Source organism: Canis lupus, chromosome 12 (assembly GCF_003254725.2).
Source record: "Canis lupus dingo isolate Sandy chromosome 12, ASM325472v2, whole genome shotgun sequence".
Taxonomy (NCBI): Eukaryota; Metazoa; Chordata; class Mammalia; order Carnivora; family Canidae; genus Canis; species Canis lupus.
The window spans coordinates 59,959,427-59,973,820 of record NC_064254.1 but is presented as its reverse complement, the minus strand read 5'-3'; the positions used below and the strand labels follow the sequence as shown (position 1 = coordinate 59,973,820).

At 34.1% G+C, this 14,394-nt stretch overlaps 1 protein-coding gene across 1 annotated transcript in view; it reads right to left on the bottom strand.

The window, feature by feature from the left end:
• Positions 1-14,394, bottom strand: part of GRIK2 (glutamate ionotropic receptor kainate type subunit 2) — a 1,069,280-nt gene that overhangs the window by 241,554 nt on the left and 813,332 nt on the right. Inside the window, 1 exon segment of the mRNA XM_049092419.1 lies at positions 301-414. Coding sequence (XP_048948376.1) covers positions 301-414 — 114 coding nt within the window.

The following is a 14,394-nucleotide window of genomic DNA, read 5'->3' as shown; positions in this document are numbered from 1 at the left end:
ACATTGAAAATTCTTCAATAATATCTAATCTTGCAGAAATATAATGATTTCTGGTAATATGCAAACCTATATTATTAGTCAACACAAACAGCCCAAACATTAATACATGTCACATCATTGAAGATTAACAATAAAACTGTGCCTCAATTAACCTTGACTCATCTATTATACAGTAATTGCTAAATAACTGTAAAATACATTACAATCTGTTCTTTACTGTTCAAATTATAATGTCCTTTTTAATCCACTTCCATGTTTATCTACATTTATCTAAAAAAAAATGGGAAAACAAATACTTACCAAAATGGTGGTAACGATTAAAGAACGATTGGATAAGGAATCTGTGATGTTGGCTGGCTTTCCCTTTTGACTTTCTGTCATATTCAGGCCACTGGCTGGATCCCAAGTTCCAATCTATAAAATAGCATATGTACTTTGTAAATTGTCCATCAGGCACCTGCGAGAAAGTACTGCAAGAGAAAGTTAAAACTGCTAACACTTATTATTCACCTCTGCTGCATTATCTGCTGTCGTTAAAGTAAAGGCTGCTTGTTTTAAGCATGATTCACTGCTCTGTGAAGTGTGTCCACTCAAGTGTGACATTAAAGAACAAAATGATCCACTGCACTTCTACAGTCAGTATGGGAGCTTAATTTTCCATTCAAACTTTCATTCACCAAGATAAACCACATTTGATGATACCTTGATAGCTGGCTAGAAACTCATTAATAGTGCATATCTTTTACTGTAATGGATCTATCTCATCCTCTCATTACAAAGATAACATGCCACATTAGATAGACAAAGCTAAAAGACAGAGCAAAACCTGGGGATCCAGGATAAATTAATAGGTAAAGCCAAGCTGCAGAGCAGCATTGATTGGTATTCCGCATGACCCCCAATAGGGCAAAATCATACCCAGAATTACCTTTGGAGCTTTTAAATATACACCTGATCAGCATTCAAAATACTCCAAGGAAAGATTACAACAAAATCTCATCTGAGCAACCTATTCCATACTTCCACTTGTATGCTATTTAATATCTACTTTAACTAATACTCTCTGATAATTAGGCCTTATACTCTCAGTATTCAGACATTTTATTCCCCCTGAACACAGCATACGGGATGACACAGCATACCTCTGGGAGATATATATTGGCATAGGATGCCACTGAATGCATACACTGGGTGGTTTATCTGCACTGACACTATTGCCCTGCCATGTAACAATGGTCAGCACTGAAGAAGAACAGAGGCAAAAGAAGATTTGGGCCAGTAGTTCTTTTCTCCACCCTCTTAAACCTAGGAGTCACGGATAATAAGATTTGTTTTCCATATCCCTCTAGCCAATTACCCAATGTGCTTATTCAAAGGAAAAGAAAACTATCAATTATCAGTTTATCAGTAAAATAAAGCTTTATATAAAATAAGTTATTTTTAAATGGCATTGATTTAGCAGGTAATATTTAGCCTGGTCTACCTAAATATGCTAACAAAGGTCTAATCAGCGTAACCTTACCCAACTTAAATATTATGATTGCTTTTATTTTTATTTTTTTTATATTTCATCACATGTACTCTTTTTGATTCCTTTTTTCATTTGGTTGGTTTTCTTAGTAATCTATTAAGATGCCTATCTTCCTTTAATTGGTGAAGCACCAAAGTAGAAATATTACTTATTTCTGTACTTCATAAGAAGGATATGCCATTCTAATAGTTGTATGTAAGTGCAAACTTAAGCAAAATTTTTCAAAAGTACATAACTATATTAGGGATCCCATATAATGTTTATTTAATGATGCCTAAAAAAGAATCCCTTGGGGTGCCTGGGTGGCTCAGTTGGTTAAGTGTCTGCCTTTGCCTCATGCCATGATCCCATGGTCCTAGGATGGAGCCTCCCATCAGGCTCTCTGCTCAGTGGGGAGGCTGCTTCCCCTTCTCCCTCCGCCCCTCCTCCCTGCTCATGTGATAGATAAATAAAATCTTTAAATAAAAATAAAAATAAAATAAAAATCTATTGGCTTGCCATATTTTCTTATATTAATTTTCCTTTTACCATTAAAAACTATATATTCCTGATGTGTCAATATAAGAAAAAGTTAGATAATACAGTGCGGAAAAAAAGAAAAAAAATACTGATTTCAGCATTCTCTCCAAAGTAAATTATTTACTGGTCAATTAAATTTGTTTAGACTATGACTACCATGATGTCATAAAGACAGAGTCTAATTGTAATTTAGGGTTAATAATGAAAGGCCTTCGGGGGCCAGACAGATAGCATCCATGTGTGAAGAAAAAGGGTATAAGCCAGTAGTAAGAATTTCCAGACAAAGGTAAGCAGTTTCTAAATTTCACAAAATCTCAAGGCAGAATAGCAATAATAGCCACAATCCAGACCCTGTTCTCCTCACAGCTGTGTACCTTGGGGCTTCATGCTCCCAGAGCCGGTGATTTTTTCAAGTTCTTAGTAAGGCATCACTAGAGCTAATAGAGGCCTTATTAGGAACCTGGATGGGGAAGGACAGAGAGGATATTGTAAAACCTAAAATGCCTGCTGACCTGCTTAAAGTGTTTCAAATTCAAAATCATTACAAAAACACTCTGTTGGCTAAACAAGACACATCTGCAGATTGGATTTTGCAGTGACTGCCACTTTTCTGCTCCTGGTCTATAATTAATACCTATTATACATTTGTCCCCTTAGATTTTCTTTCTTTCTTTTTTTTTTTTTTCACCATCAGCTAAATAGCTAGATTTTTCAGACGTGTAATTCTAACAGCCAAAGCATTGGCAAACATCATTTCCCCACTGTCTGCCTAATGACATCCTCAAGCCTGATAAATTAGTTTTTCAAATGTCTACCCAAGTCACTAACATAAAATATTGCCAATTTCACTTACCATTATCACCCATGATTAATTTAGCTAAACTGTCCACTCATCTAAATATATTTATCTAGTTTCATTCTCTGTCAGTTGCTTTTTCTAGTATTATTTGGAGGGAGAGGTTCCGGTTTATAATATATGAATCCATAACTTCCTAAAATCATAAGCATTAAATATCCCCTTTTATAAATCTAGGTTTCTGAACAGAATATTATAAAGTTTCAGAAATTTCAGTGACATAAAATTTTAAGTCAAAAAACTTTGAATGATCCCTAGATTTTAAGTCTACAGGTAATGTAAAATTCAAAACTTTTTAGTGATTGAGGAAATTGTCACCAGTAGGTCTTTTGGTTTGTTTTGTTTTAATCACAAGAACCACGGGCGAAGTCAAGACAATCTCTTTTTTCTTTAAATCCATTTCCAGAATGACAATTTTTTTTCATTATATGGTTTAATCAAGCCTTTACAGTACTTTTTTCAGTTCTAGAATGGAATAAAGATAACTAAGCACTCTTGACCTCACAGAGTTGTTTTAAGTAGTGATAACTCTCAACAAAGTGATATAAAAGGAATGTATCTTAATATAAAACAGGCCATATAGGGACTCCTGGGTGGTTCAGTGGTTGAGCATTTGCCTTTCACTCAGGGCATGATCCCAGAGTTCTAGGATCGAGTCCCGCATTGGGCTCCTTGCATAGAGCCTGCTTCTCCTCCCTCTGCCTATGTCTCTGCGTCTCTCTCTCTGTGTCTCTCATGGAAAAATAAATAAAATTTTTTTTTAAAGGCCATATCTAACAATCCTATAGCTAACATTATACTAAAGTCTGAAAAGCTAAAAGCCTTTCCTTTAAGATTAGGAACAAAACAAACTGGCCCATTCTTGCCACTTCTATTCAACATAGTATTGGAAGTCCTCATCACAGCAATTAGGTAAGAAAAAAAAATTAATTGGAAAGAAAGAAGTATCACTCTCACTATTTGAAAATAAACTGATATTACATACAGAAAACTCTAAAGACTCCACCAAAAAACTGTTAAACTAATAAACAAATTTAGTAAAGTTTAGGATACAAAAATCAATATACAAAAATGTGTTATATTTCTATACACTAATAACAAACCACCAGAAAGAGAAATATTTTAAGAATTCCATCTACAATTGCATCAAAAAGAATAAAATAACTAGTAATAAATTTAACCAAGGAGGTGAAAGATCTGTACATTCAAAACAGATACATAGATCAATGGAATAAAATAGAGAGCCCAGAAATAAACCCATGCTTATATGGTCAATTAATCTATGACAAAGAAGGCAAAAATGCACAATGGGGTAAAGACAGTCTCTCTAATAATAGTGCTGGGAAAACTGGATAGCTACATACCAAAGAACAAAATTGGACCACTTTCTAACACTACACACAAAAATAAACTCACAATGGATTAAATACCTAAATGTGAGACCTGAAACCATAAAAATCCCAGAAGAGAACACAGGCAGCAATTTCTCTGACATCAGCTATAGTAATATTTTTTAGATACCTCTCCTAAGGTAAGGGACACAGAAGAAAAAAATAAACTATTGGGACTACATCAAAATAAAAAGCTTTTGCACAATGAAGAAAACTATCAGCAAAATAAAAAATAAACCTACTGAATTGGAGAAGACATTTGCAAATGATATATCTAATAAGGGGTTAATATCTAAAATGAATAAAGAAACTTACACAACTCAACACCAAAAAACTCCCAAACAATCCAATTAAAAAATGAGCAGAACATAAACAGACATTTCTCCAAAGACATACAGATGGCCAATAGACACATGAAGACATGTTCAACAGCGCTCATCATCAGTGAAATGCAAATCAAAGCCACAATGAGATATCACCTTACACCTGTCAGAATAGTTAAAAAAAAAAAAGAAAGAAAGAAAGAATAGATGTTGGCAAGGATGTGGAGGGAAAGGAACTCTTGTGCACTATTGGTGGGAATGTAAATTAGTACAGCCATGGTGGAAAACAGTATGGAGGTTCCTCAAAAAATTTAAAAAAGAAATATCATATGATGCAATAATTTCACTATTTGGTATTTACCCAAAGAAAATGAAAACACTATTTCAAAACGATATATGGACCCCTATGTTTATTGCAGCATTATTTACAATAGTTAAGATATGGAAACAACGTAAGTGCCCAGCAACAGATGAATGGATAAGGAAGTGTGATAGATAGATGATAGATAGATAATGCACATAATATTACACAGCCATAAAAAAGATATCTTGCCATTTGCAACAACATGGATGGATCTAGAAGGTATTATGATAAGTGAAATAAGTCAGATTGGAAAAGACAAATACCATATGATTTCACTCACATGTGGAATCTTAAAAACCAAATAAATGAATAAAGAAACAAAAGCAGAATAAGCCCTGTAAATATAGAGAACAAAATGATGGTTGTCAGAGGGAGGAGGAAGGGGGAATAGCAAAATGGGTGAAGGAGACTGGCAGATACAGGCTTCCAGTTATAGAATGAATCAGTCATGAGTATAAAAGGTGGAGAAAAGGGAGCCCTTGTCACTGTTGGTGGGAATGTAAATTGGTGCAGCAACTATGGAAAATGGTATGGAAGTTCCTCAAAAAATTAAAATAGAACTACCATAGCATCCAAAAATTCCATTTCTGGTTATTTGTCCAAAAATAGAAACAAAACCAAAATAACAAACACTAACCTGAGAAGATACATACACCCTCATGTTCACTACATTATTTACCCAAGATGTGAAAACAATCTCAGTGTCTATCGATGTATGAATAGATAAAGTAATTGTGGTATATATCTGTCGTGAGCAAAGAGCCTAAGTGATACTTTCCTAAAGGAGGTCTTCATGGTGATCACAAGAAACCACTCTGTATTAACTAGTATACCCATTCTCTCCAGACAGTTTACAAAGTCAGATTTCAAGCCTATGTGGAGTGATACAGAATAGTAAAAACAGAGTATTTTCAACACAGTAGTTGTTTTGCTAAATGTTGAAGGTAAATTAGAAACATTTTTCTCTTCACTTACTTCATCCCTTTCAATGTTGAATTTTTAAATGAAAAGTAGAGATAGTTTTTTGTATTACTGTCGTATAAAAGTACTGTCTAATAATAATTAATAGTTGTTCATTTCCATTGGGCTTCATATTAACAGATCACTTAGAAGGAATTAGCACTCAGTGATGCCCCAAACATAAACATGCACCATTTCATAGCAATGCCTACCTGCTTTCGGGTAGGGAGAATTCATAATAAAAAACAATTACCTGGGAACTGGGTTACCTTCATATATAAGTAATCTGGCCTGTGAGGACGACGCAGAAATCCCGTCAATTAATTACTTTCCTAAAACTAGCTATCCGTCAGTTTCCTAAGGATCTAGAATTTCACCATTTGAGAACTACAGTGTTAATATCAGGACAATAAATCAATAAATATATAATCATCTAACAGAAAAAGATAACTAATCCAAACATAAATTTTTCACCTTGAGGATGTTTATTTCTGTCTAAGGCAAAGTCAACCCTATTAAGAAAGAGTTAGAGACAGGTGGTAGTTTTAATTTTTTAAATAAAATTTAAATCAGTGAATTAACTCTTCTCAAATACAACACTGTGTAACATTCAATTAATTAAGGGCCATTTTTCCAAAATTAAAAATGTAGTTCAGATATTACTTTAAAATCAAAGCAATGCTTTAAAAATTATGTTTAGTGTACATGTTTAATTCAAATCCAGTAGTTTGAAAGAAAAAAAGTCAACACGTGGTATTCTCTATTAGGACAAAATAAGAATTGTGTGCTTTCAAATGAAATAATCCCACTGATTTCCAAACATAAATGTCATCTGTAAAGAGTTTTCTTAAATAGTTTACCATTGTGAAGATTAAAAGTTATCAAGCAAAATTGTAACTATAAACATATTGAGACACAGCCCAAAAATGTCAGTACAGTTGTAAGACAGGGCATTTAATGAATTCTTTATAAGAGTTAGACAAATTAAATGGTTAACATCTCCAAAGAAAAACACTAGGCTTAGATCTGGAGGAGGATGCATTTTGCTTTTTAAGAAGCAAACAACACATTTCTGACTACTCAACATCACCATTAGCATTGCTTTCCTACAGAGAAGCAAAAGAAATCTCAGTTCCAGGGAGTTTGGGGTCATTGTTGTCATGGGGACCAGGATTACGTATCAAATGCCATCAAAGAGAAAAAGATCAAAAACTGCTATGTATTAGGTATCTAGAAATCTATCAAAGAAATAGTTCTCACCTATCTAGTGTGGATTTTCACACTTAGATAAATTTTGAAGACTGTAAATTCCATTCAAACACCTTTTTCCTAGGGAGTTAATGAGTACAGGATTCTACAGGCTAGAGAAAGGTCAATAGTAAAGACTTCTATAGAAATTACCACTTGTTCTAAAAATACATATGTTTTACAAAAACTTTTTCAAAAAGCAATTTGAAACATGTTCTTGTCCTGGAACATCTATGCCCATAAATTCAGGAAGGCAGGGTTTCATTACTAATTCTCACCCTCTGCATACATTATAAAAATATCTGAGTTTTACTAAGAAGCCTATGGATTACAGATACCAGTTTCTATTAGAGGGTCCAAAAGCAAGCAGGAAATATTCAGAAAAAAATGATGTAAAAAGTTGAAATGGGGGGATCCCTGGGTGGCTCAGTGGTTTGGCACCTGTCTTTGGCCCGGGGCGTGATTCTGGAGTCCCGGGATCGAGTTCCGCATCAGGCTCCCTGCATGGAGCCTGCTTCTCCTCTGTCTGTGTCTCTGCCTCTCTCTCTATCTGTGTCTCTCATGAATAAATAATTAAAAAAAAAAAACATGACAGGCCAAAATAAACATAAACAGATCTTGAATAAACATAAAAGGTCAGTAATTATTTTTAAAAAAAAGTTGAAATAAAGCTTCCTTAAAAGTAAAGTATGACAAAGTTATTACACTTTATAAAAGTTTACAAATTTGAATTTACAAATTATCTTGCTTATATATATATAATATATATAATATTAATATATTTATATAATCTATAATTTATAAATATATAATATATAATTTATATATAATTTATATAATATATAAATACATAATATACATAAATACATATAAATATATTTATACATAAATATAAATATAAAATATATATATTTATATATATATAAATTCTTAACTTTGTAGAAATTGGCAAACATATATTCCATAAAATGTGTTTTTGTATCCACTTTTCTTTTTCAAAGTTTTCCCTAAAGATGTAGAGGTTTGAATCTGATTGTATTATGAAAACATGCTGAGGCAAGCATTGTGTTATTGTTCATAGTCCTAAACACTTGCAAGCTTCTCAGTACCATCTCTGGCCAGAGAAATGTACCTGGTTTTTCCCGATTTTTTTTTTCAAAATTAATGTATTAAAACAAAAAGCCAGTTTCATAAGGATTAATTAAACACTTCCATTGAGGAGACAGAGAATTCTATTCTCCAAGTTCTATTTGAATAGGAATATCACATTAAAAAAACTATCAGCAAAAGAACCAAAAGAAATTAACTTTGATCCTAGAAAAAAGAAAAAATAGGAGAGGGACAACAAGAATGATTTTAATTTAATGCCTCTGCTTAAAAGCTAATATCCATTTGAAAAGAGATGTTTTTTGTTGTTTTTGTTTGTTTGGAAAACATATGACATACATGGTGGTTGCAAAGTACATTTGGTAAGAAAAATCATGTGGCAGAAATAAGTGATTTTATTATTTTATTTATTTTAAATTCAGGTAAAATTAATATATGGTGTTATATTAGTTTCAGCTCTATAAGTAATTTTATTATTGCATTACAGTTTAAAATATTCTTTTTTATATAAGTGGTAATTTTCTGCAAAATGGCCTCTAGATAACTCAACTTGCATTGGAAACGCACCATTATCATGGAGTGTCATCATCTCAATTCAAACATCTCCTGTAAAAGCTTCCAACTATTTTTCTTCTACACAGAATCCTTGTGAGTTATATTCTAAGTGTCTTCTCAATATTTCTTAACATCTTATGCCTTTTAATCAAGTGTTTACTTCCAACTGAAGCTGCTCTTTCCTAAACACATAGCTAAGCTTCAGAGTACTAGGTAAGATTAAACCATTTCCGGCAGTAAATCATATCCTAGCTACATATTGTTTTTATTTTTTTTAAGATTTTATTTATTTATTCATGAGAGACACAGAAGAGAAGGAGGCAGAAACATAGGCAGAGGAGAAGCAGGCTCCATGCAGAGAGTCCAATATGGGACTCGATCCCGGGACTCCAGGATCACGACCTGAGCAGAAGGTAGACGCTCAACTGCTGAGCTACCCAGGCATCTCCCTAGTTACATATTCAAAGAAAAGTAAAAACCAAAAAAATTTCATTTTGTCAGTTACGAAGACATTTTTGTCTTCCTCATGTCAATTTTTCTTGACCATACCATTGTGCTATTTCTTCCTCTCCTTCCAAGTGACTTCAGTAATTCCATTGGCAGATTAAATACACAAATAGACAACAGTCTGACCATGTATGAAATAGAACTTGACCCAGAGCCTGTGGAGCAAACAATCTGGGAAGGCAAACCACCTCTGTGGCAATCTGCCCAAAGTGGTCAAGATCTGTTCAATAACCCCCAGCTTCCTTATCTTTTGCCAGCACCCCATGTTTCCTCATGTTAACAATCTCCAATCAGGGCACATCTGAAGCCTTTCCTTTTTTCCACTATGAAGCTTTTCCACTGACCTGCCTGCCTTTGCATTTCTGCCAAACACAAGTGCTACAGCAAGCTCTGAATAATAACTTGTTTGTTCTCATTTAAGTGGTCTTCGTTTATTCCCATACCACAAATTGATATGATGGAAAACGGGAACTTTTATAAATAGAATATTATTTTTACTCTTTGATGTAGAATTGGGTTGTCAGGATTTAAAATGCATTATGTAAGGTACATAGTGCATCCCTGTAAGTTCAGACTTCAGTGTTGCCATCTTGTGCACTCTAAAATCCTGTGCCCCTTGAAGCATTGACTTACAACCCCAGCCCACCGACTAACTACTAGATTTCTCTGTTCTCATTGTGTAGGTATGGGGTAAATCTGGAAAAATTAAAGAAAAAAAATGTTGTGCCATAGGAAAATAAATTTGCACCAGACACTTACATAAGCATTCTATGTGGAGTTCTTATGATTCTTGTGGTGATTCTTCTTTCATTCAGTAGTCAATAAATACTTTGTGAGGATATACTTTGTGCCAGAGACTTTGCTAGGCCCCAAATATGTAAATAGTGGAACTGAGAGCATACATAATTACACACTGTGATAAGTGCCAGGAAGGAAAAGTACAGGGCACTATAAGAAAGTCAAATTTGGTTAGGCTTATGGGATGCCTATCTAAGGAAGAAAGACATTCTGTGACCCTCAGGATGAGTACGAGTGAGCCAGGCAAAGGGCTGGGGGTGGGTTTTCCAAGCTGGGAAAATTTCCCTGCCAAAGTAATAGAGAAAGCTTTGTGTCTGTGAAAAAACAAACAAACAAACAAAAAAACAAAAAACAAGCAAACAAACAAACAAACAAAAAAAAAAAAAACGAGCAAAAGCCAGTATAATTAATGCACAGAAAACACCTGAGATGGTAGTGAGAGCTGAGGGGGAAGGTAGGCAGTACTTTGTAAATCATATTTGGATTTTAATCAAAATACAGTGGGAATGAGTGAAAGGATTTAAACAGAGCAATAACATGGATCAATTTGCTTTCAAAGACACTGATCTGACTGCTGTCATATGGGGAATGAACTATAAGGGGAATAGAACAGAGAAGTCTATTTGGGTGCCAATATAGATGTCCAGGTGATAGGTACCTTGGCTATTATTGCAACAATGAATGTGGAGACAAATAGATGGATTCTAAACATATTTTGGAAGTAGAATATACAATATGGTCTTTGAACTGACCAGAAGAATTCAAGCTGGGAAAACTACTTATTATTTTCCTTTTCCTAGTTTTGAGTACTGAATACCAGGCTCTTAAAGAAAACAAACTGTCCTATTGCCTGAGGCAGACAATATCTGGAATTGCACCTAGTTTCCCCTCAGCCCCTTATTCTTCCTCCATTGCTCTAAAGAAGGCATTGCCATGGCATGGAGAGCTTGTTTGGACAGATGTGACCGGCTGTGTCTGCAGTATTAGTGACCCTTCTTGGACAAGCTAAGCAGGCTGTGTTCCAACCAAAGTTCCTGTCAAGATAGAATGGAAAAGATTCAATTTGATCTCTGGGCATTAAGTGGAAAAGATGTGTTCAGAGTCTCATTTCAACCCCAAACTCAGTTCTCTAAACATGTAAACAAGTCATCTTTCTTTTTAGCACTTATTACTTCCTAATCCTATATTGTACTTTCATGAGTCCATTTATAATTGGCAGGTTTCCTTCACCAGGATATAACCTTCATAAGGGCACAAAATAGAGGTTCACTCTATATTTGTTAAGAGGATCAAGTGAATAAATGAAGTGTACTAGACAAAGATGACCAAGATAAAGCCAGGAAAAGGCAGTAGGCATGAGGAGAAGAAATGGATAAAACTAGCATTTTACACTTTTTTTTTTTCATTTTCCTCACCCAGTCATGATAAAAATAGAATTGGGGATAACTAAATTCTTAGCCTTAACACCTATAAAGATTGTATTTCCAGGTTCTCTTAGAAGCCATGATATTCTCACGTTAGCCCTTAGCACCTTACATTTTTTGAGATGAGAAATTTGGCACAGAGAACTTGGGTGGAAGGGTGAAGTTCACACACTTGCGACAGAATTGTAATTGTGATTTAAGTCTCTAAGATCACTATCTGTTGAACCTTCCAAACTGTGAACTCTATCAAGGTAGGAACTCTGTCTTTACATCTATGGGTTTCAGGACAAAGCAAAAGAAAACTTGGCAAGACTCATTAGTCTTCATGAATTAGATACTGCTATTACCCCCAATGTAGTTGAAGACACTGTGTTTTAGAGATGTTGATGAAGTTGTCCATAAATATTAAATGACAGAGCAAGGATTTGAGCCCAGTTCTGCCTAAATCTATACCTTGATCTCTTAACCATTCTACTAGATTTAAAAAATGAGTATATTTTGCTACCTAGTGGCACTTTATTCCTACTATTAAAAGTCAAGTCTGTCACAGACTTGCCAAAAAATTCTCATTATTCTTAAGATCTAACTAAACTAAATCCAACTGCTCTCTTTTATCTGATGACTTACGTGCTTTCTTCTTCTTTTTATTTTATTTATTTTTTATTTTTTATTTTTTTTCAGATGGAGAGAGAGTGTGTGTATGCACCAAGGGGTGGGAGGAGTAAAGGAAGAGGGAAAGAGAGAATCTCAAGTAGACTTCCTGCCCAGTACAGAGACCAGTGTGGGGCTGCATCTCACAACCCCAAGGCCATAAACTGAGCTGAAATCAAGAGTCAGATACTTAGCTGACTGAGCCACCCGGATACCCCTTATGCACTGATTTTTGAAGATATTGAAAGCATTTGATTTGAACTTTTAATTCCACTTCTCTCTAATTTACCTTCACTCAACCTCAGTACTTTATGTGCCTCTTCAGATTTGTTCCAATTTTTTTCTAATGTTAATTTCCCCCACTGATTTCCTCACCAATCTTTGATTTATGCTTTTATCACTGGCTTCTCCTACTTTTATCACCTGGCTCCTCCATTACTCCTTAAAAGCATAATCCCAATAGTCAGCTATTCCTTGAATTAACAACACTGTTGAAGATTCAGCTACTGCCTCTGTCACTGTTTATGCATCTCTCACTTCCACTCAGAATAGTTTGAGATACATGGCTCCATATTAAAATTATTCCAAACTATAATATTTTTCTACACATCCCATAGGCCTCCAGGCTATTCCCTCTTTGAATTCATATTGTATACTAATACATTGCAAATATCTCAACATGGTGCTCACTTTATGACTTAAATCTAGCATTTTAGCTCTGTCTCCCACCTCTGTGTGAGTCTGTGTGTGTGTGTGTGTGTGTTAAATGATTAAATCAAATGCTATGCTGTCTTTCCCCATATTGTTATCTCTTTCTGCAATGACTCAATCTCTACCAATCAATAATTCCCCATTATTCAAAAGCTAGTTCTAAGTACCTCATATACGTGACTCTACTTAATTACATCCTTTGTCAGAAATATTCTTTTACTGCTCTTGTAAAGCGTGGAACAGTTTTCCATCATATTTATGTTCAAGTGAGTTATCACTGTATGTAAAAACCCCTTTATTTTAAAGATTTTGTGTAATTAATTTATCAAAACAAAATTTCAAATTTCAGAGAAGTGTACAAAATATTTTTGAAATATCAAGGCAATATGTATAATTCACATTGTTGTACCCTGTTTATCAGTCTGGCTGATCATCACACGTACGTGGTAAGCGTTATATTCAGGATCTTTCTATAATCCACATTATTGCCTAGAGAAAAGCTTCTCTAATGTTTTCCTTACAGGGACTATAGTAACAAGAAGGCATTGCCATTTCTTTGTTGGTGTGCTGAAATATAAAAAAAGCCAAAGCTCTTCCTAGTGACTTGTATACTTCAAAAAAAAAAAAAAAAAAGACAGTATCTCCAGTAAATACTGGTATGAAACCTGTAAGATCTGACTAAACCCTACCATTATCAATACCAGTCTTGGGTATAGAATAATATTCTCATCATGGGAGCAAAGCAGTTAGGAAGTGACTGACTCATGAATATTTGGTTTGCAGTTTATTATGAAAGATTCTTGACTTTGCATGGTCTTTCAAAAGGTACAATCTGAAACTCTCAGTGAGAGAAGGTAATATTCCTGTCAAAGTTAGTCATCAGTTGGTCATGCTGTATTTCTCCCTATCTTGGTAACATTATCAAAAATTGCATGTTTTCTCTCTCCAGAATAATTTGAATCAACATTCAAATATGCTATTGTCTCTTAGGTTAAAGTCCTCTTCTTATGACTCAAGTTTCCATTTATAAATAATGTTCCATGTTTAATTGCTAGATGAAATATAAGACACCTTACTATCTTTAAAACAATACTATTTCAGGCAAATATAAATTTTTCTTAAGTTCTTATCAAAATATCTTAATACATTTTTAATGAGTCTACCAGGAAAAATATATAAATGCATATATTACAAATATAAACAAACTTACACTAAAGTATTTTTAAAGTAAGCATACACCCAAATTCTATAATCTTTGTCTGTACTTTACCTTAGAAATATAATCAAATAAGATAGATGAGTGTAATATATTTATGTTCATACCTAATTTACTTTGCATACATTAAGTCAGATATTTCACTTGACTATGACCCAGCAATAGAAATATGCTTCTGTATTTAATCCTTTTTTATGACCTGCTCCAAATAGGAAAGTCTATGCAAACAGAAG